Source organism: Anabrus simplex, chromosome 3 (genome assembly GCF_040414725.1).
Source record: "Anabrus simplex isolate iqAnaSimp1 chromosome 3, ASM4041472v1, whole genome shotgun sequence".
Taxonomy (NCBI): domain Eukaryota; kingdom Metazoa; phylum Arthropoda; class Insecta; order Orthoptera; family Tettigoniidae; genus Anabrus; species Anabrus simplex.
The window spans coordinates 428,541,773-428,562,884 of NC_090267.1; the positions used below are offsets into that span (position 1 = coordinate 428,541,773).

General features: G+C 39.3%; 1 protein-coding gene across 3 annotated transcripts in view; it reads right to left on the reverse strand.

Moving 5' to 3' along the window:
* Positions 1-6,830, reverse strand: part of Dim1 (thioredoxin-like protein Dim1) — a 54,155-nt gene extending 47,325 nt beyond the window's left edge. The window contains exon 1 of one of the 3 annotated variants that reach the window (XM_067143435.1): positions 6,700-6,830. In XM_067143435.1, the coding sequence (XP_066999536.1) occupies positions 6,700-6,794 (95 nt within the window). In that variant the 5' untranslated portion in view covers positions 6,795-6,830. Of the gene's footprint in view, positions 1-4,212; positions 4,406-6,573 lie in introns of those variants that run through there. The other 2 variants (XM_067143436.1, XM_067143437.2) reach the window with 2 other exon arrangements.
* Between the last annotated feature and the right edge of the window lie 14,282 nt (positions 6,831-21,112).

The following is a 21,112-nucleotide window of genomic DNA, read 5'->3' on the forward strand; positions in this document are numbered from 1 at the left end:
CTTTGTGTGATGTATTTTCAAGTGTTCTGTTGACACATTACATTCTATTACTACAGCAGATCATGTGCTTTATTTCATTAACTCGAAACTTTGCAAATACATCCGTGAGGATAGTAACGAACAACACCATACTTTGTACACTGCGGGCGGAGCGAGGTAAATTGCCCTCAAGGACACATGAAATATGCAAACTCTAATGGGACTCCGGTCACCAACAAAGCAATACTTGATTCATGATCATTTTACAGTTCCAGTTTCCTGGGTACTGTTGGCGAGCCTCTTCCATTGTGTCTTATTGAGATACGTTCTGTTGTTAATGACGTCCTCCAGTGTCCTTCCCCGATCTGCTATGTCCATCTTTACAATGTCCATCCAGTGGGTTCATGGTCTTCCCATCATCCGTTTCCCTGTCACATGTCACTCCAAGTTAACATATACTGTCCTTGTTGGCTCCATCCTCATTACATGCCCAAACCACCTGTCTGGACATGCTGATCCAATCTAACAATGATGTAACAATCTCAGCTTCCTTCCTAACCACATCATTCCTCAACTTGTCCAGTTTTTCTTTTTTTTTTTTTGAATTGTGGACATAAGGAACTTCATCTCGGATACCTGCAACCTTGATGAGCCTTTCTTAGCGAGGGTCCACGTTTCAATATCATAGGTTAAGATTGTTATTAAGTACTGATTGAACATCGCCAGCGTTGATTTTGTTGGTACTTTGGGATCCCAGAGAAGTGTTCGTACTTGCTGATAAAAGTGAGAGCTCTTCTGCACTATTTGCCACCTCCTTTGTGGCTAGTGTATCTCAAGATATTACATTGCCGATTTATGTAAAACTTTCCACACTTTCTAGTGGATGGTTTCCTAGCATGATGTTCGCTGGTCGCCCCTCTCTGTTTATTGCCATGAGTTCACTTATCTTGAAATCGAACTCCTATAACTTTACCTTCCATTCATCGAGTCTCAACTGTACTTGTTCCTCAGTTTGGTTCTCCCCAGATCATATCAGCAAAGGCCATTGCATTTACTTGATTCTAATTTTTTATTTTTTTTTATTTATTCATTTATTAGCCAAGGCACCTGAGCTAAAACTCAATGTGGTGCAGTACATTCTAATGTTACCATCGTTACAGAGTATTTATACAGTAAATTAATACACTCCAGTAATATAAGTTTGTTGCATCAAATTAGTTAATAATTTTTGTACATTAATAGATCTAAGTACTACATATCACACATAAGTTACGTTAGTATCATAAAATATTAATATATTTAAATATATATGAATATATGTACACTGACCCGCAGGTGTGTTGCCTGCGCACCACACGCCCCCTGTGCCAGCGGCAGTTGTATACGAAACCTTGTGATCAGTGACTGTGCATGTGACAGGTGTAACATGGAACGTCGTCGTGAGCTGACACCGGACGGGTTATGGTGGTCGGTGCCCGACAGATGGGAAATGAGATTTCGGAAGTGGTGCGGGAATTCGGCTTCACGCGATCAACCGTGTCCAGGATGTATCGTGAATGGTCGAAAGTGGGTGTCACAGTCTACAACAGACGAACGACCGGCCGTCCAACCATCCTCGATGACCGTGACCGGCGACATCGGAGACAGATTGTCAATAGTGACAGACGGATAACAGTGCAACAAATTACGGCTCAATTCAACACCGGCCATGCTAGACACGTCTCCCAGTGGACAATCCGTAGGAACATGGGTTCTATGGGGTATGGGAGCCAGCGCCGCACACGGGTGCCACTGTTAACCCGTCATCGGACACAACAACGCGCATTTGTCGCCAGTCACCAGGGATGGACACTAGAACAATGGCATAACGTGATATGGTCGGACGAATCACGATTTCAACTGCACCATGCCGATGGGAGGCACCGTGTATGGCGCAGACCACATGAAGCGATGGATCCTGCCTGTCTCAAAGGTGTAGTCCAGGGCGCTGGTGTATATTATGGTCTGGGGTGCATTTTCCTGGTATGGAATGGGCCCCCTAGCTGTTCTGGAAGAGACTTTGAATGGTACACGGTATGCTGAGCTGCTCGGAGACCATTCCAACCCATTTTTGGCCTTCCAGCGCCCAGGCGGTTCTGCGGTGTTTCAAGATAACGCGCCACCACATCGCTCCCACGTCGTCCAGGAATGGTTCCAGGAACATGCAACGGATGTCCAACAACTGCCATGGCCACCCAGGAGCCCCGATATGAACCCTGTCGAGCTAATCTGGGATGACCTGGAATGCAGGCTCCATGCCATGGATCGTGCACACACGAACAGACCAGCATTGGCGGCGGCTCTGCAAACTGTTTGGTGTCAGCTGCGCCCAGAGGACTACCAGGGACTTGTCGACTCACTTCCACAGCGTCTCACTGCAGTTTGCAGGGCCAGAGGCGGCCCCACACGCAATTAGGTGACTATCCCATGACATTTGCTAAGTCAGTATATATTAATAACCAAGAAGGGAGTCTCTTGTCATCATGGGTTAGGGATTACACACAGTACACAGAACGGTAGCCTACATACAAAGTCAAGCGATTCCAGACTAAATTGAGAAATATATTTTATACATATAGGAAATGATATATTGTTGCCATATATTATTAGTATATATTAACTTAAAAATTCAAATACACAAAGTATGACACACACACACACACACACACACACACACAGAGAGAGAGAGAGAGAAACATAATGACAGGTGTTACTTGACAATAAGCCCCCCTCAATAAGTCTCCAGAATTTAACACATTCACGACTTGTACCCTGTATCAACAATACACACTAAATTCTAAAAAAGGATTAAGAACAAATTTCTGCCTGGTCACTCAAAAAAAAAAAAAAAAAAAAAAAAAAAAAAAAAAAAAAAAAAAAAAAAAAAAAAGCAGTGTCTTCAGACGACAGTCACCCCATTTTTGAAATTTATCATCATGCTCACATACAAAAGTACTGTTACAGAACATCTCTAGCCTAATGCAATCATACATTACTGATCATGATGCTTGTTGTTGAAAGGGGTCTAACATCGGAGGTCACCGGCCCAGTCATACATTACCATGGCTTGCATAGTAAATAGTATATTGTTAAGATACACAAAACCTAATATTCACCAAAACAGTACAGTTCCACAGATGAACAAAGACAAAATAGAAATATAGAGAATTTAATACAGCACGCAAAAGGAAATCAAAATGTAATTTTGGTGGTAACGCCGTTGTACACTAAGAAAGAAAAAGTAATGTAGCCAAGCTAAGTGGCCCAACAGTAAAGCACTGGCCTTCTGAGCACAAGCCAGAGGAATTAGTTCTGGCTCAATTTGAAGGTGCTCAGATTCGTAGTTACTGGTAAGTAAAAGAACTCCTGCAGGACAAAATTCTGACACCATCAGCATCTCTAAAAACCATATAGTTAGTAGTAGGCCTATATAAAACTATTATCAATTTAAACACAGCTGTGAGCTTGCATTCAGGAGATGTTGAGTACGAATCCTGTCGGCAGACATGAACACGGTTCTCTGTTGCTTCCCACATAAATGCTGGAGCTGTACCTTAATTCAGGCCATGACTGCTACCCTCTCAATCCTAGAACTTTACGTCACTGAAAACCTTTAATGTATTAGTGCGGCATTAAACCGCTAGGAAAAAAATTAATGTTATTTTTACGTCCCACAAATTTTTAAATGGTTTCTGGAGATGTCATGGTGCTGCAATTCTGTCCCACAGGAGTTTTACGTGCCAGTATATCTACCAACACAAGGCTGACGTATTTCAGCATCTACAAATAACATCCGACTGAGCCAGGATCAAATCTGCCAAGTTGGGTTCAGAAGAACAGTGCTCTACCGCCCGAAATACACAGCTTAGCATTATTATTATTATTATTATTATTATTATTATTAACTTGGACACTTGTGGTTCTATTAAAATGTCCAACTTGAAGAGGTGCCCAAGACAGATGAACTGTGCTATGTGACTCGAGGGGAACAAGATATTCAAGGTAACAATAATCTTTCCTAAATTCCTCGAGTTGAGGTTTCTCCAAGATACAGGATCATCAGAATTGTAGAAAAATTATGGAACAGTAAGAGCAACATTAGTTGGCTTACAGAAATCAAGGAAGATAAGAAAGAACTATAAATTAAAATAGCAGATTTATAAAATAACACACAAATTAAAGAAATTCACAAACCTCGACTTACTAACAGTCCTGATGTTCTATGATGTGGAAAAGGCCTTTGATAGAATGCCAATAGAAGCTACTGCACGTGGATGGTTTCAAAGTGCTTTGGCATGTAGAATTATTCTGAGCACTTCATGCTCGTCCCGGTACCCAGGTTCTGTATAAAAACGATTCCCAGTTTCCAATGGGAAAAAGCAAAGCTGTGTCCGTACCCCAACAATTTTTGCCTTGTACCTTAACAGCCATGCACCACAAGACATCGGCTATCAACACAGGTGTGTACACCTACAGAACTTCAACCTGCTTCAAGAATGCATATGAACAGTTTGGTCCAACCCCAAACACTCGAATCTAAGGTGCTTTCACAACCTGTCCTTGAAACTACTTTCCAAGATTATAATATTATAATCATCTCAAATACATCTTTGGAACAAGTTTTTTTTTTTTTTTTTTTTTTTTTTTTTGCTAGTTGCTTTACGTCGCACCGACACAGATAGGTCTTATGGCGACTATGGGACAGGGAAGGGCTGGAAGTGGGAAGGAAGCGGCCGTGGCCTTAATTAAGGTACAGCCCCAGCATTTGCCCGGTGTGAAAATGGGAAACCACGGAAAACCATTTTCAGGACTGCCGACAGTGGGGTTCGAACCTACTATCTCCCGAATACTGGATACTGGCCGCACTTAAGCGACTGCAGCTATCGAGCTCGGTCTTTGGAACAAGTAGAACAGTTCTCTTATCTTGAAAGTATCCTCTAAATACAGCGTACTTTGGAAAAAGACATGGTAAACCGAACCCGTGCTCCCCATGTAGCTTTTGAACGTTCCCCATTGGGTTCTACTGAATAATGAACTGAGGATATGCACCAGCTGATGACGTATCAAACTGCTGTCATTTCAACATTACTGTACGGATGTAAAAAACCCGGACTCTTTACTGCTGTGACATCAAGAAACTGGAACGCTTTCACCAGCAAAAGCTAAGGAACATTATGAAAATTAGATGGTAGGATTATGTAACTAATGAATCAGTTCTTGAAAGAGCATGGATGAATAGCATAGAAGCTCCCATCCACCACCAGCTCAGATGGACTAGTCACTTCCAGTGTATGAATGAAAAGTGACAACTTACTACCTCGACAAATACTGTAAACACAGCACTGGTAAGAGACTTTGCGGTGATGCTCTGAACCATTACGAAGATATGTTTAAGAAGACCACGATAAGCTCTTGAATAAATCCAAATGCGTGACATGCTCAGGCAAATACATTCCACTCGCTCGCACGCAAATATCTCAGCCAGTGTTGTGCAATTTGAAGAAGTACGCTGAAGAGAAGAAAAAGAGGCTTGTGAATGACAAACTTGGTCAAATCCGACCACGCCCTCTACCTTCAAATAGGTAGGCCTACTATGTGTGACCACAAGTTCTATGAAAGGATTGGCCTATCATGTCATCAAAGACAGCCAAAATTTAACAAAATAAACAGGAGCAGATCGTACAAAGGGATAAGAGTACCGGACAATGACACAGCATAGAATACAGTGACAGCAATGCTGTTACCGAGTCATCAATAAATCTAATGAGATATACTATTTGGCAAATCTGACCAGAGATAGACCGATAGGGAGATTAATAGATTTAGAGGACATGTGTACAACTAAGCCAAAACACATAAGAAACAACGTGAAATTATAATTATCTCAAGTACATCTTTGGAACAAGTAGAACAATTACAAGGAGTTAAAGAGATTACCACATGATAGAACGATATGAAGAGCTGTGACAAACTAGCCCATGGTCTGATTACCTAAACAATATAGGTACACTAGTGTAAAGGCACCACAACTTATAGACAGACTTTGTACGAAAAGATGAGGACAAACAAAAAAGACAAAAAATCATTACAGGAACAGCAAACTTCACATCTTAGGACACTGTGAGCACCAAGAAAGGACACCTCCGCTCGCTCAAGCCCATTTCTTCCAGATTCCTATAACCCATTACAACAAACACTGATGCAGTACAACCTGGTGAACAAACATTTTTCCCATTACGTTGACATATTATCATCAAAATATAAATACCCCTTTTTTTTTTTTCAGTACTAATTGCTCGCTAAGGCTATTCCCCCACCTTTTTCTAAATTACGAAATTTCAGGTTAACCTCTTGAACAAATTTACTCAAAAGACTTAACGCAGTGAAATGTACAACACACTTTTTAAAAAATCCCCGGAAGGAACCTCAATGTAGATCCCACACCTTTCGTTAGAACCATCACCTAATCTGCACCTAATCCAGTAACCAGCATTCAAACAAAACACCACACACCCCTTACATAAATCTGAAACATGCTCTTCAAGAAATACTTACAGTAATTATAACTGCCAGGGTCGTAAAAATATTTCACTACTACAACGGTCAATGAAAAAAGGCGATATGAAAAATTAAAAAAAAAATGCTACGGCACAAATAAAATATACGGCAACAGCCGCTTACCGAGTCACGCAACAAAGAGTGTAAAGTTGCGAAAGGAAGACCTGTCGTTGATCACCAGGGCCACCACACAACACATACGCCAAAGAGAATGACATATGCACATAAGGATATGATCCTCGTTGCTGTTCGCTGCCTTGGTCTATCTAGAGCAAAGAGAACGTTCTAGAAATTATATCCTCTTAGTTCTAGAAGCCGAGACGGCAGCGGTTTTATAGCAAAATCAGTAGCGTATACCATTCTCTTTGGCGTAAACGAGTCCAACACTCGGCCACCTGGATTCCTCGTTGTACACACTCTTTTCTGCACAACTTGTAAGCAAAAGGAATGCTTGTAAGCAGCAGTAAGGATTCTCGATTTCAATAATAGCCGTGTGAGCTCTAAAGGTGTGTTTTATAATTTATTTAACGCGCACAATGTGCAAAGAATTACTATATAAAACATTAGTCTTCGTTGCAAAATTTCACCAGTAATTCTGATCGCTATTTACAATTTAAAACATGGTGGGTCTTACTAATAAAAAGTCCTTATACCGTTGTTTAACTCTTGTTTAGTTATACAGTGAATAAACCCTGTATAAGCGTTTTACATTTTTCTTACTAATAAACGAGGTATACGCATTGTATTACTAAACAGCACGTATACACTCGTTCCAAGGAGTAGGAATCTCTTCCTGTAGTTCACTGACGTATTTCGCACGTTCAGCGCCTTTATGATCGCTTCTGCTGGTTATCTACGAGCAAAACTTTCCGGAAAGTCGCACAGTAGCACGGCATATCGAAAAGGCAGTGGCAGCACTAAGTGAGACAGCTGGAAATTCGCTTATATTGATATCAACATTTCTTCAGCTTGCTTGTGTAATGATCGCCAAAAAAAGAAATGGAATGGCTTAAGAAAAGATCAATAGCTCTTAACTGGGATAGTACGGAAAACGTAAGCAATTGTACTTCAATCGGCGGGTTGAAAAGGGTACACATTCCAAAATCCTTCCTTTTCAGGAGAAAGGAAAACCTGTTTTGTAGCTAAACGAAAGGTTAGATCAAAAAAGTTTCTATTAGGCATTTATACATCACATTTCTACGTATTCAACTACAAAGTATGGAAATCATATTACGTACGATTTTCAAGTTATACCATTTTTTATGTCAAGGAATATGTCCCTTTTTATACTCAAATTTGAGAAAGATCTAAGATCTTTGTAGAGGCAGATAATGTATAATAAACTCGCAATTTAAAGTCTATTAAGCAGTAACACCTTATTACACAAACATACGCCCAACCATAATTTCTTTTATAGTTACCATATTCATTGTCATTCCGTGAGACAGCTGGAAATTGACTTATATTGATATCAACATTTCTTCAGCTTGCTTGTGTAATGGACGCTAAAAAAAGAAATGGAAAAGCTTAAGAAAATATCAAAAGCTCCTAACTGGGGTAGTTTGGAAAACGTAAGCAATTGCAATTGAATCGGCGAGTTGAAAATGGTACACATTCCAAAATCCTTACTTTTCAGGAGAAAGGAAAACCTGTTTTGTAGCTAAACGAAAGGTTAGATCAAAAAAGTTTCTATTAGGCATTTATACATCACATTTCTACATATTCAACTACAAAGTATGGAAATCATATTACGTACGGTTTTCAAGTTATACCATTTTTTATGTCAAGGAATATGTCCCTTTTTATACTCAACTTTGAGAAAGATCTAAGATCTTTGTAGAGGCAGATAATGTATAATAAACTCGCAATTTAAAGTCTATTAAGCAGTAACACCTTATTACACAAACATACGCCCAACCATAATTTCTTTTATAGTTACCATATTCATTGTTATTCCGTGAGACAGCTGGAAATTGACTTATATTGATATCAACATTTCTACAGCTTGCTTGTGTAATGGACGCTAAAAAAGAAATGGAAAAGCTTAAGAAAATATCAAAAGCTCCTAACTGGGGTAGTTCGGAAAACGTAAGCAATTGTAATTGAACCGGCGAGTTGAAAAGGGTACACATTCCAAAATCCTTACTTTTCAGGAGAAAGGAAAACCTGTTTTGTAGCTAAACGAAAGGTTAGATCAAAAAAGTTTCTATTAGGCATTTATACATCACATTTCTACGTATTCAACTACAAAGTATGGAAATCATATTACGTATGGTTTTCAAGTTATGCCACTTTTTATCTCGAGGAATATGTCCCCTTGTATACGGTAGGTACTCAATTAAGAAAGATCTTTGTAGGGGCAGATAGTGTATAATAAACTCGCAATATCAAAGGTCTATTAAGCTGTAACATATTTTTACACAAAAATACGTCCAACCATAATTTCTTTTATAGTTATTCATTGTCATTCCGTCTCTTTAAAGTGTTTTACTTTACGAAGATGTCTAGCTTCCATAACCTCTGAATGGTGTGCGGTACCGTATGTCTTCTATGTTTAAAATATCGTGAAGATCATCAACGTTATCGTCATTCTTTCAACGTGTGTTCAATGTTAAATGGATAAGTCGAATATTTTACAACGATTATATTACTGTCGACAATAAATACCACGAAAATAAACTGCTCGCTCGTTTCTTTTTTTCCGCTACACGCTGCTATACAACGCTTGTACTAGGGTCCTGGACTGTATAAGCAATTCAGTGAATAACTATAACAGATGTATACACAGGAGGCTTATACACGGTTTATTAGTAACGAATTTCGCGTAAACGGTGTATAAACCTTGTATAAAAGTTATACACCGTTTATTAGTAAGACGGGGTGTGTTTTGTATGTGCCGTCTGTCAGCATTCAACTAAAACTAAACTATTAGAATGCATTCCTGTCGCGTACTACTTCCTAGCGCTTGGCGGCAAGGGTCGATGATGTGAATTTTTAGAGGGACGTACTTCGTAGCGTTATGCAATAACCTGCGAGAACAGATTAAGAGCTTCCAAAGTGAATTCATTTATATATCAATCGGTAAAACTTACGGTACCCACTGGGCTAAACTTAGGTTTGGGGCCGATGACCTTCGATGTTAGGCCCCTTAAAACAATAAGCATCAAACTTAGGTTAGAGATCGAACATACCGCGGACGCCACCTTTAAGTCAATATAAAATATTATTCAAATATTCTATATGTAGCACATCGTCGTTGCCGGGACGAAACCTCCTGTGTGATAATATATTTGGAGATAGACTGACCCGCAGCACATACATTATGAAGAGCGAGAATGCCATGACAACTGCCACACAGACTAATTGCAGAAACAGGAACTATGATCCCCGAAATGCAATTTGGTTTCATGAAAGGAAGAGGGACATTGCATGCCGTCAAGAATCTCTTGGACAATATACGTGAATCAATAAGGTGGTCAAAGGGGAAATTTTATGTAATCTTTGTGGATTTTAATAAGGCTTTTGACCTCTTAAACAGAGAAATACTCCTTAGAAAACTAGCGAATATGATTGGAGCAGACAACACACTAACCATAGCCATAAATAACATACTTGCTTACAACAGGGTCACGATACAAGATGGCAAAGCATCCTCAGCAGCCATTATACAAAGCAACGGGGTATTGCAAGGGGAGCCCTTAGTCCGATACTATTTAACATAGCCTTAGCAGATATCACAAATATGAACCACAACACATCGGTTGTGATGTACCAGTATGCAGATGACATACCAAGAGGATAGAGCAACAGAGATGACCTACAAGCTGTAATGGATAAGCTCGATGAGTATACCGACATGAACAGTCTCATAATCAACAGAAAGAAAACAGTCCAAATGATTTTCCGGAAAGGAGGGAGAATAGCAGCAAATGACAGGATAACAAGTAGTGAAACAGCCCTGGAAGTTGTGAATTCATTCAAATACTTGGGGATTACGCTCCAGCCCTCTTCTACTTCTTTTAGAATTAATGTAAGAGAAAGGTCATTGGCAGCCATCAGAAATATGTATGATATGAAGGAACCCACTAAACTGTCTCTAAACACAGCCATGACGCTGTTCTATGCAAAGGTTCTACCTGCCCTGAAATACGGTTTGGAGCTAATTTGGGAACATCTAACTCTATCTGACCTTAGAGTTATTGAGAATGTCAAGGCTAGATTCTTGAAAAGAATTTTTGGTATTTCAAATATGTCACAATCAAGACTTGCTTATGAGCTAGCCAGAGAAACCTTCCTTATGGAAGACATAAGAATGAGACTACAATTACCCTCCACACGTCAAAAACAAGAAATACTTCATATTAGACTAAGAAAACGAGCGGAAATTGACTTGGAATTCTACCGGACAGACGCAATGATTAATCGAAGCTGGACTGGGCCGAACAACGAACTGAGGAGTGCTCTGAACAGATTGGCCATACATGGTTTCCAACACAAACTCTGCGTACGACCTGGTTTTCATGACCCATTTGTGCAGTGCATGTGCGTGTTATGTAACAAACGAAGTGATCGATACCATTTTAGTGAAAGCAGTAAAAGAACAGTTTCCTTATTGGATTACTCCAAAATGTAATGCACATTTGTGCGCAATTTCTTCTTATTATTATTAATATTGTACCTTAGATGATAGAACCTTAAAAGAGAAAGTTCTAAGCTAAAATATTTCACATAGGAGGTTTGGTACCGGCAACGACGATATTCTAATTTTTAAAATTTACTTCAACAGATTCTTTTAACACCGCAGATGGGTCTTACATGGATATTTTCTCCCTGTCAACATCATCAACATCAACATCATTAGGAATTATTTATCTACCTAACCTCAAATTACATTGACAACACCTTTCATAATAATTAGAAATACGTTCAACAAGTAGCCTATATAATCAGTACTGTCGATGATCACGAGCGTGCGAGTTCGGTAAAATATATATGGAAATAATAAGGCAGAGGAGAAAATAACATAAATAGGTTCATTATAATAATCATATTCTTACAGTTGGACTGGATGATATAATACATATATGGTATTTTTTTACTGGCTATTGCAACTATTCCAATAGTTCAGTTGAATACTGAACCGACAGATGGCACATACAAACCATACCTTTAGCACTCACACGGCTCGTTGCCTACGCTATAATAGAAGGCCTGGACAAGCCGACACATTTCTGGGCGAACGATGTAGTTCAGGAAATGGCCGCTTGGATCGCGTTTATATTCTATTGTTCTGATGTTCTGTCTATATCCTTATATTGAATATTCATACAATAACGCGAAATAATACATTTTTATTATCATTATGTCCCGTGTGAATGAAATATAAATATACAAAACAACTTAAAACACATTACACTTCATAGAGTTCTTTCATTTTGCACTTGTTTATCACAAAGGAGTAAAGAATAGGGAAATAGGCCTAAATAGAAGTACTGACCCAATTTTTCCCTAATTCTATAATTTCAACACTTTTCTGCTCAGAGGCTTGCTCTTGAACTTGTTTAATAAATCACAGTCATTAGTCACTTTCTTTGCGTTATTATCAAGAACAGGCCTGAAAAATGTAAGTATAACGTATGTGATGTGTGCTTGATCACAGTCGCGGCACTGAAACGTCTTTTTAAACTTTGGAGCGGTAAGGAATTTCAGCTTTCGGACAAGTTTACATTTTCCGAGATATCCTAACGCCCGCGTTGTAAATATTAATACATTTTTAATAAGAAGAATTTGCAACGGCACTTTGTCGGGGAGGCAGAATTCCCCTCACAGTACTTACACCGTAATCTGATTCGACAAAGTGCAAGCTACATGTTCTGGAGTTATCATTAGGAACCGGAAGAGATACTTTTCTGCTGCCCTGTCCAGAAATAGCAGGCCTCCATTTCTCCCGTAAACTCGGATCTTTAGGAAAAAATGAAAATTTATATTTGTGTATATTTCTTCGCTGTGTCAGATGTGCAGTTAGGCACGCAAAATTAACCATCATAATAATGTTAATAATAAATAATGTTATTGGCTTTACGTCCCACTAACTACTTTTTCGGTTTTCGGAGACGCCGAGGTGCCGAAATTTTGTCCCGCAGGAGTTCTTTTTACGTGCCAGTAAATCTATCGGCAGGAGGCTGACGTATTTGAGCACCTTCAAATACCACCGGATTGAGCTAGGATCGAACCTGCCAAGTTGGGGTCGGAAGGCCAGCACCTCAACCGTCTGACTCACTCAGCCCGGCAATAAACCATCTTAACCTACAGAATGGAAAGAGAAACTTGACGGTAATTGGCCCCAGGGGCTCGGAAATTTTGAACGTGTGTTGGCAACCACGGGGCCCTTAACTGAGTCCTGGCATTTCTTCCACTTACTTGTGCCAGGCTCCTGACTTTCATATATCCTATCCGACCTTCCTTGGTCAACTCTAGTTCTTTGCCGACCCCTACGCTATTAGGTTTCCGAGGGCTAGGGAGTCTTTTATTTTCACGCCCTTCGTGGCCCTTGTCTTCCTTTGGCCGATACTTTCATTTTTCGAAGTGTCGGACCCCTTCCAGTTTTTCTCTCTGATTAGTGTTATATAGAGGATGGTTACCTAGTTGTACTTCCTCTTAAAACAATAATCACCACCACCACCTTGACGATAATTTGGAAGCACATAACTAAACAAATGTTACTGTAAATGCATCTCAGCAACCATCCATATATTGCAAATCGTGAGACCAAATAAATTAAAAACGACAAAACTCTTCATATTTCACGTTAGATAAGGCCTTACCGTATAAAATAAAGTTTAATATATTATTTCTTCTTATAAAACATATTGCAGTAACACACATCATCATAGAATTCACGCCAAACAATAGAACATAAACGCGAACCTAGCGGTGGAAAAGAGAAAACTATTAACCCGCTTTTAATGCAAGAAATTGGCTTTCTGTCCAGGCCTTCTAGTATCTAGTAGGCTTTGCACGGCTCTACTGAAATCGAAATTCCTTACCGCTCCTTAGGCCTAAAAGCATTCTCTTTGCTTACAAGTTGTGCAGAAAAGAGGTTGTGCAGCGAGGAATCCAGGTGGCCGAGTGCTGGACTCGTATCCGCTTCTGCAAAATCACCGCCAGTGTTGACAACGCAATTTTAATTTCCTTCTTTTCCTTCTTGACGTTCGTAATTGGGCTTTAATAATCCTAATTTAATAAGCTAGATGTTCTACCAATATAAGCAAATACAGTAGAGACAATACGCGACACTGTGCGAGATATCGAGGGACAGCTATTAGAGCGCTCTCTCTAGCGGATGGACCTGAGAACCACTGATTCGGTCATAAGAGCACGTGTGTTTTTGTGTGTGACGTTTTTGGTGTTATTTATGCGTTTTCACTGAGTTGACATAATTAAGTAGTAGCGTGAGTCATTCCTTGATATCTCCTCTCAACATGAGGGGAAAGGTATGTTCTGTGTTTGGCTGCAGTAACTATGAAGTAGAGAAGAATGCGCGGTCTTTCGTTCGTTTACCTCGTGACAAGAAAATGTAAGTCATATTGTGTCTGCATATATATTCTTCCAGTGACAAGGAGACTTTTATAGTACTTCATAATCTTCTGACCTGTTCGACCCATATTTCAACTGGCCTAAAACATAATACGCATATTTTATTGTATAGTGCAGCAGTTAACTTTCAATACCGATGTGTTGTTGTAGGTGTGATCTGTGGGTTTTGAAACGTCAGAGAAGTGATTTGGATAAGGTGTACAAGAAAGAAGGAACGTTACGCTTATATAAGAGGGTATAGTGCGCATTGGTATCACCCAAATATCACTATAAAATTTGTCACAAATGGAACATAATAATTGCTTTTACACATATCAAGTGAAAAATCCTTGGCAAATTAAGAAATATTTGATTTTTTGGAGAATATTATGTATACGTACTTTACCACTTTACAAGTACATTTGGTGTTGCGCTCACAGTGACACACGTATGTCTTTTGTCTTACACTTTCAACAATTTCGTGTGTGATATCTGTGTTCACTGAAGTTCTTTGCTTTCGTTTCATTGCTTCACTTGTCAATGACATCATCTCATGAATTGTATCGAGATATATAATATTTAATAGGCGACAAAATGGTATGGCCAACATACATACGAAAAATTCAGTGGACTGGTGTTTATTGGTCCAGGGATCGAGTTACTTTCGTTCGAACAGAAATAAAAATATTTATTGGTCCAGGGATCATGCTATTTTTCTGTTGACCTCCATTTTGCTGTTTGAACAGGCCACTCTAGTCATATGGACAAAGATAATGAGAATCTACAGATATAGCACTCCCTGAAGAAAGTAACAAAAGATGGCACCAGCAGCGAATGGACAAGGATAATGAGAATCCACAGACATAGCACTCGCATTCCTCGGTGCGAGCCCTGGACCTCAAGAAAGTAACAAAAGACGGCATCAGCAACGGAATACGACACAAACCAGTCCTGTCTACAAGCCTTAAGTATGTTTTCATATTTTTCAAATAACGACGGTATTTCTTACTTTGCCAGAGATTTTTCACTTGATATGTGTAAAAGCAATTGTTATGTTCCATTTGTGACAAACTTTATAGTGATACCTATACGCATCATACCCTATATAAGAATTAAGAGGAAAATTGCCCTGTTTTTAAATGTTAATTCATTGCATCATGTGTGTAAGGAATTTTTATTGACAAGTGTCTTCATGTGATGATAAAATGTTTTTAAATGAGAAAAAAGACAAATCTAACCGTAAAAGTTCAGGCAGGAACACTAAAGCAAAAAGAGTAATGCATAAATGAGTATTTTATCGTAAATTAGTGCGTTTATTCTATTACTGTGAAATATTTGTGTAGTATAGTATCTGTAGTATCTACAGTATCTTTGGTATCTGTATTAACTCTCTTACTAGAATTCTGTTGCAGTAATTAGGGCAGACTTAACTGCAGTTTAGAATTGTGTAGACCTAATTCTTGTGTATTACTTTCGGTTTTCAGTAATTAACAGCAATTTTCATTCTGTTAGGGTGTTGTAGAAAAAAATTTGTACAACTAAGTACCGGTAGTATTGTAGTGTGGTAGTAGCTTATATTAATTACCTTCTTGTTGTGTGATTTTTGTGAACTATCCTAGACAATATTTCTTTCCTTTCATTTTTATTTGCACAGAATAATTAATTTTATTTTTCCATTTCTTTCCATTATTCCGTAAATAATGGCCAAGCAGTGCAACTATAGGAACTGTGGGTGTGGCCAGGCATTAAGGAGTATAAGGGAGGAGTTAGAGAGTTTGAGGGAGATAATTAGGATTCTCTCAGAGGACAGGAAGGAAAGTAGGCTTCCCTCAAATAATGTACAGGATACAGTAGGTGTAAAGGAGGCATAGGAAGGAAATGGGGGAATTGTAGAAGACAGGTGGTCTAATGTTTTAAGGGGAAGGAGATTGCAGGCTAATGGCTACATTCAGGATCAGAATTCCGGAGAGTTGTATGTTAGAAATCGGTACGAGTTACTGCAGGTAGAACAACCGAGTGAAGATGAGGTACAGGGAACTGTTGCTGAGATGTGTGGAAGTAGGAGGAAGGGAAAAGGTAGGAAAGGGAAATGCAGTGTAGATGAAAGGAAGAGACAGGTGGAACAGGGTCATGGGAGGGAGAAAAGGGAGGGAGAAGTAGCATCTGCAGCTATCAGGAAAGATAGGGCTGACCAGGACGGGAGGGGATCAAATGAGGTGGGTAGGGTTGAGGCTCTGGTTATGGGGGATTCCATCGTTAGACATGTGGGGAAACTGTGTGGTGGAAAGGGAACCAGGGTGAAGTGTTATCCAGGAATTAGGTTGAGGCAGATATTTAGGAAAGTAGAAGAGAAGGAAGAGGGAAAGGAGAAGGTGGTGGAGTTTCACGTTGGTACTAACAACGTAAGGAAAGCAGGTATAAGTACCAACATAGTTGGGGATATGTGGGATCTGGTAAATGCAGCACGGATGAAGTTTAAGGAAGCGGAGATTATCCGTGGAATACTCTGTAGGAGGGATACTGACTGGAAGGTGATTGGGGATTTAAACGAGACTACGGAGTGGGTATGTGGGAAACTGGGAGTGAGTTTTCTAGATCCTAATAGGTGGGTAGGAGATTGATTATAGGGAAATTTTGAATATTCTTGAGGGTAAATTTATAGATTGTCCTTCTGTTAGTAGGCTTCAAGTGTCCTAATGTGATGATACAATGATTTAAATGAGAAAAAAGACAAATCTAGCCGTGAAAGTTTAGGCAAGTATGCTAAAGCTAAAAAAAGTAATGCATAAATAAAGCTTGGCTCTTTATGGGGCGTTTGAGCCCGCACACAACCTCCGATGTCATAAAGAAATACCTAGAAAACAGAGGAATCAAAGACGACGTTACGTGTGAAGAAATAATAACCAATTACGACACGAAAGCTTTCAAAGTGGGGATTCCATTTGATCTAATGGACAGGGTATATGAAGAGGAATTCTGGCCGAAAGGGATTACAATCAAACGTTTTCAATTTCGATCCTTTCGCCCCATGCGAGACAATGGACGCTCCTTCGAATAATTCGGAAAATAAAATAGTTGAAGGAAGAAACCAAAACTTAAAAGACGCTTCAAGAAGTCTAAGAATCATGATGTGGAATATAGAAGGGCTAAAAGGTGCAATGAATATGAGCCCGGAAAACTTTCTATTAGGATACGATATAGCAATTTTATTGGAAACATTCGTCACTGACGACTGGCAACACCCAGACTTCTATGGTTTTCATCTTACAGCTAGACAGGGAGAAAAAGGAAGACCTTCTGGGGGGATAACTATCCTCATAAAACCACACCTAACCCCAATATTATCAACAAGGCAACAGAACCATACCCTACTACTGGAAATAGGCGGTCTCGTAATTATAGCCGCTTACTTCCAACCGAACATAACAGCTATCGACATAATGGACGAGCTAGGCCAAATGATCACTCAGAGCAAGCAAGATAAACCAATAATTATAGCAGGTGACCTTAACTGCAGACTGGACATTCCGAATTACAAAGCAAAGCTAGTCCTCGAGAAACTGGAAGAAGAAGGCTTCATCCTGCTAAACAACCCCACTATCCCTACATACATCTCACATAATGGAAAGAGCACAATAGATATTGCACTTACGAAAGGACCAATAACAGGCATCATGACTACAATATGGACAACAAACCAAGCCGTGATTAGGAAACACTTACCAATTGAAATACGTATCCAAGGGGAGTGGGAAAAACTACAGAAAAAGACAATTCACCCCCTTTCAAGGAAAATAGATGTTGAGAAAGTTAAAGAAATGCTAGATTCAACTACACATCTAGACACATTAATAGATAATTCAAAATTGGATGATGCAACAGGAATAATAGAAGAAATCCTACAGAAGGCCGCCATTCCGCGGGCCACAAGAAGAACAAAGATATGGTTTGATAGTGAGTACTATAGGCTGAGGAGGGAGACCCTAGACAAATTGCAACAATTAAGGCAGAACTTGAATAATCAAAGTCTAATATACATATACAATGAGAAGAGGAAACTCTACAAAAGAACACTGAAAGAAAAGAAACGCGCCTACTTAGAATCGGAGAGCAAGAAGCTAGCAGAGGTAGCCAAGAAAAATCCGTTCATAGCCCTACACCCAAAGAAACAACAACAGACGCACTACATAGACATGGAAATCTGGGAATCGCACTTCAGTAAGATTCTCAACATCGAAGGTCCAGCGCACCCCAGAAAAGATCTACATACCACTACTCCACATATACAATTAGACTGGGTACCCCTGACCATAGAGGAAACTAGAACCGCTATAGACAGCACCAAAAACAAGAAAGCCGCAGGTCCGGACGGGATCTATAATGAATATGTAAAAGACACTGCACACCTGCTAGCCCCTATATGGACAAAATTATATAACAAATGTATAGAAACTGCTTCCATTCCCGACCAGTGGAGAAAGTCAATTGTAAAAGTTCTATATAAAGGCAAAGGAGACCCAAGAGATCCCAATAAGTACAGAGGCATAGCACTGGAAAACTGCCCCTTCAAAATATTCACCAAAATTATAACAGGAAAAATGAATGAGGAAATAAATGAGCATCTGCCAGAGAACCAATTTGGTTTTAGGAAGGGACGATCTACCCTAAACGCTATTGAACTCCTGTTAAACCAAATCTGGGATGCCTTAGAAGACAACGGAAAATATTACACCATCTTCTTAGATTTTACTAAAGCTTTTGACCTGATAAACAGGAAGCTAGTGATAGACAAGCTTAAGGAGATGCTAGGCACGAACAACATATGGACCTATCTCATCACATCAATACTACAATGGAACGAAGTACGAGTTTCGGATAACCTCACTCTATCAGATCCAATAGCTCAATCAAAGGGGGTCCTACAGGGTGACCCACTGAGTCCTTTGCTGTTTATAGTTGCAACCGCAGATATCCTAAGAATTACCCAAAAGGAGGGAGTATTTTCTTGCGCGTATGAAGATGATATTGTAATTGGCTCAAGAGACATAACAAAATTACAGGAAACTGTAAATGACGTCCAAAACTGGTGCTCCGAAAACAAGCTGTTCATAAACATCTCAAAAACAGACACCATGGTGTTCAGGAAAGGAGGGAGAGTACCCGCCCCAGCAGAGACATTCATTCGGGATAAAAAATTAAAGATAGTATCAGACTTCAAATATTTAGGCATCACCCTGCAATCGAGCGCATATTGTTTCACAAAACATGTCACAGAAAAGGCAACTCAAGCAATGATGGCAATGCATGAAATAAAAGACATTAGATCACTTAGTCTGGAGACAGCAATGTTGCTATTCAGAGTAAAAATTCTTCCAATAATGACTTATGGCATTGAAATTATCTGGACACATTTAACAACGAGGAACTTATCAACCTTGGAAAAGGTGAAAGCGAACTATATAAAGAAGGTGATAGGTGTATCAAAAACGACACGATCTAGACTTGTATATCTCCTCGCAAGGGAATCATTTCTCATAGAAGATCTCAGGACAAGTATGCCACTACCGAACACCGGTGCATCAAAGAAACTGCTAGCAAATCTGACGGAGAAGAGAGAAGAAGTCCAACCAGACTTCTATGGCACAGGGGCAATGATAGATCGCTCGTGGACAAAAGCTAATTTTGAATTAAGACATGTCATTACAAGATTAGCAGTTCACGGTTTTCATCACCTACTCTGCAAATCAAAACACTTCCATGACCCAAGTATAGACTGTGAGTGCAAACTATGTGGAAAAACGTGTGAACAGTACCACATTGAATTCTGTACAAGAAGAACAATGTCTATACGTGATTATGCAAATATGTAACCCATCAATGTAACCTATATTCTCTGTTATGGCTATTTGGCTGCATTAAATATATTTAAAAAATTAATAAATGAAATAACAAGCCCTTTCCCAGCACTCCATTTCACATCTAGATCATATGTCTAATTTCAGTCTTTAAATATTAACCTCTTATTCATTCATTTATCCAGAATTGCATTAGCAACTTTGAAGTTAATATTTTAGTAACACTTCCTTTCTAGACGTAATTTATTTTTCTATTTCCGTTTATATATATATCCATTTTTATTTGAATTTAGCGCGAATTTCCAGGTCACGCCACTAGGAGAGCCACTTGCGAATTGTCTCCCATTTTAACAAGGCAAAATCCGGAAGTATCGCCTATTGTCTCTACTGTATTTGATATAAGCTAGAAAAAGCTAAATAAGGATAAAGTCAAGAAATAAACTATCTTTTAGCACTGCTCAATGGTAGGGAATGAAATTGTTCTTTGTTCTGTTCAGTTAGCAAACTACTATAACCGCAAATTATGGACATTGAAAATGTAAAGGCCCGATTTCGGAAACGAACGATAGGCATCTCCAAGATGTCACAATCACGACTTACGTGTGAATTATCCAAAGAAACTTTTTTACTGGAAGATTTGAAAAGGAGAATGAAGCTTCCACACACGCAGCAAGGAGAAGAAGTTCCCCAAGGGAGAAAAAGAGAACAAGCAGAAATCACCCTGGACTTTCATTCAACTGATGTTATGATTGACCGCAGATGGACCCGTCCAAATAATGACATGAGAAGTGTTTTGAATAAGCTGGCGGTACAAGAGTTTCACCATCGTCTAAGCGGGCGATCAGCCTTTTATGAACCGGCCCTACATTGATTGTGTATGTTGTGTGATAAACATTGCGATCGCTATTATTTCAGCAAGTGCAACAAGATAACAAAATTTTTACTAGAATTTGCGAAAGATTACAATTGTGCGCTGTTAAATAAATTAAATAATTATGTACACTGCCTTAGACTTGATGGCTGGAGGCGGTGGTGATTATTGTTTCGTAAAACCAAATACAGTATAGCCTCCATGAGTAAAGCAATGTGCTGCTGCGGGTGGATAC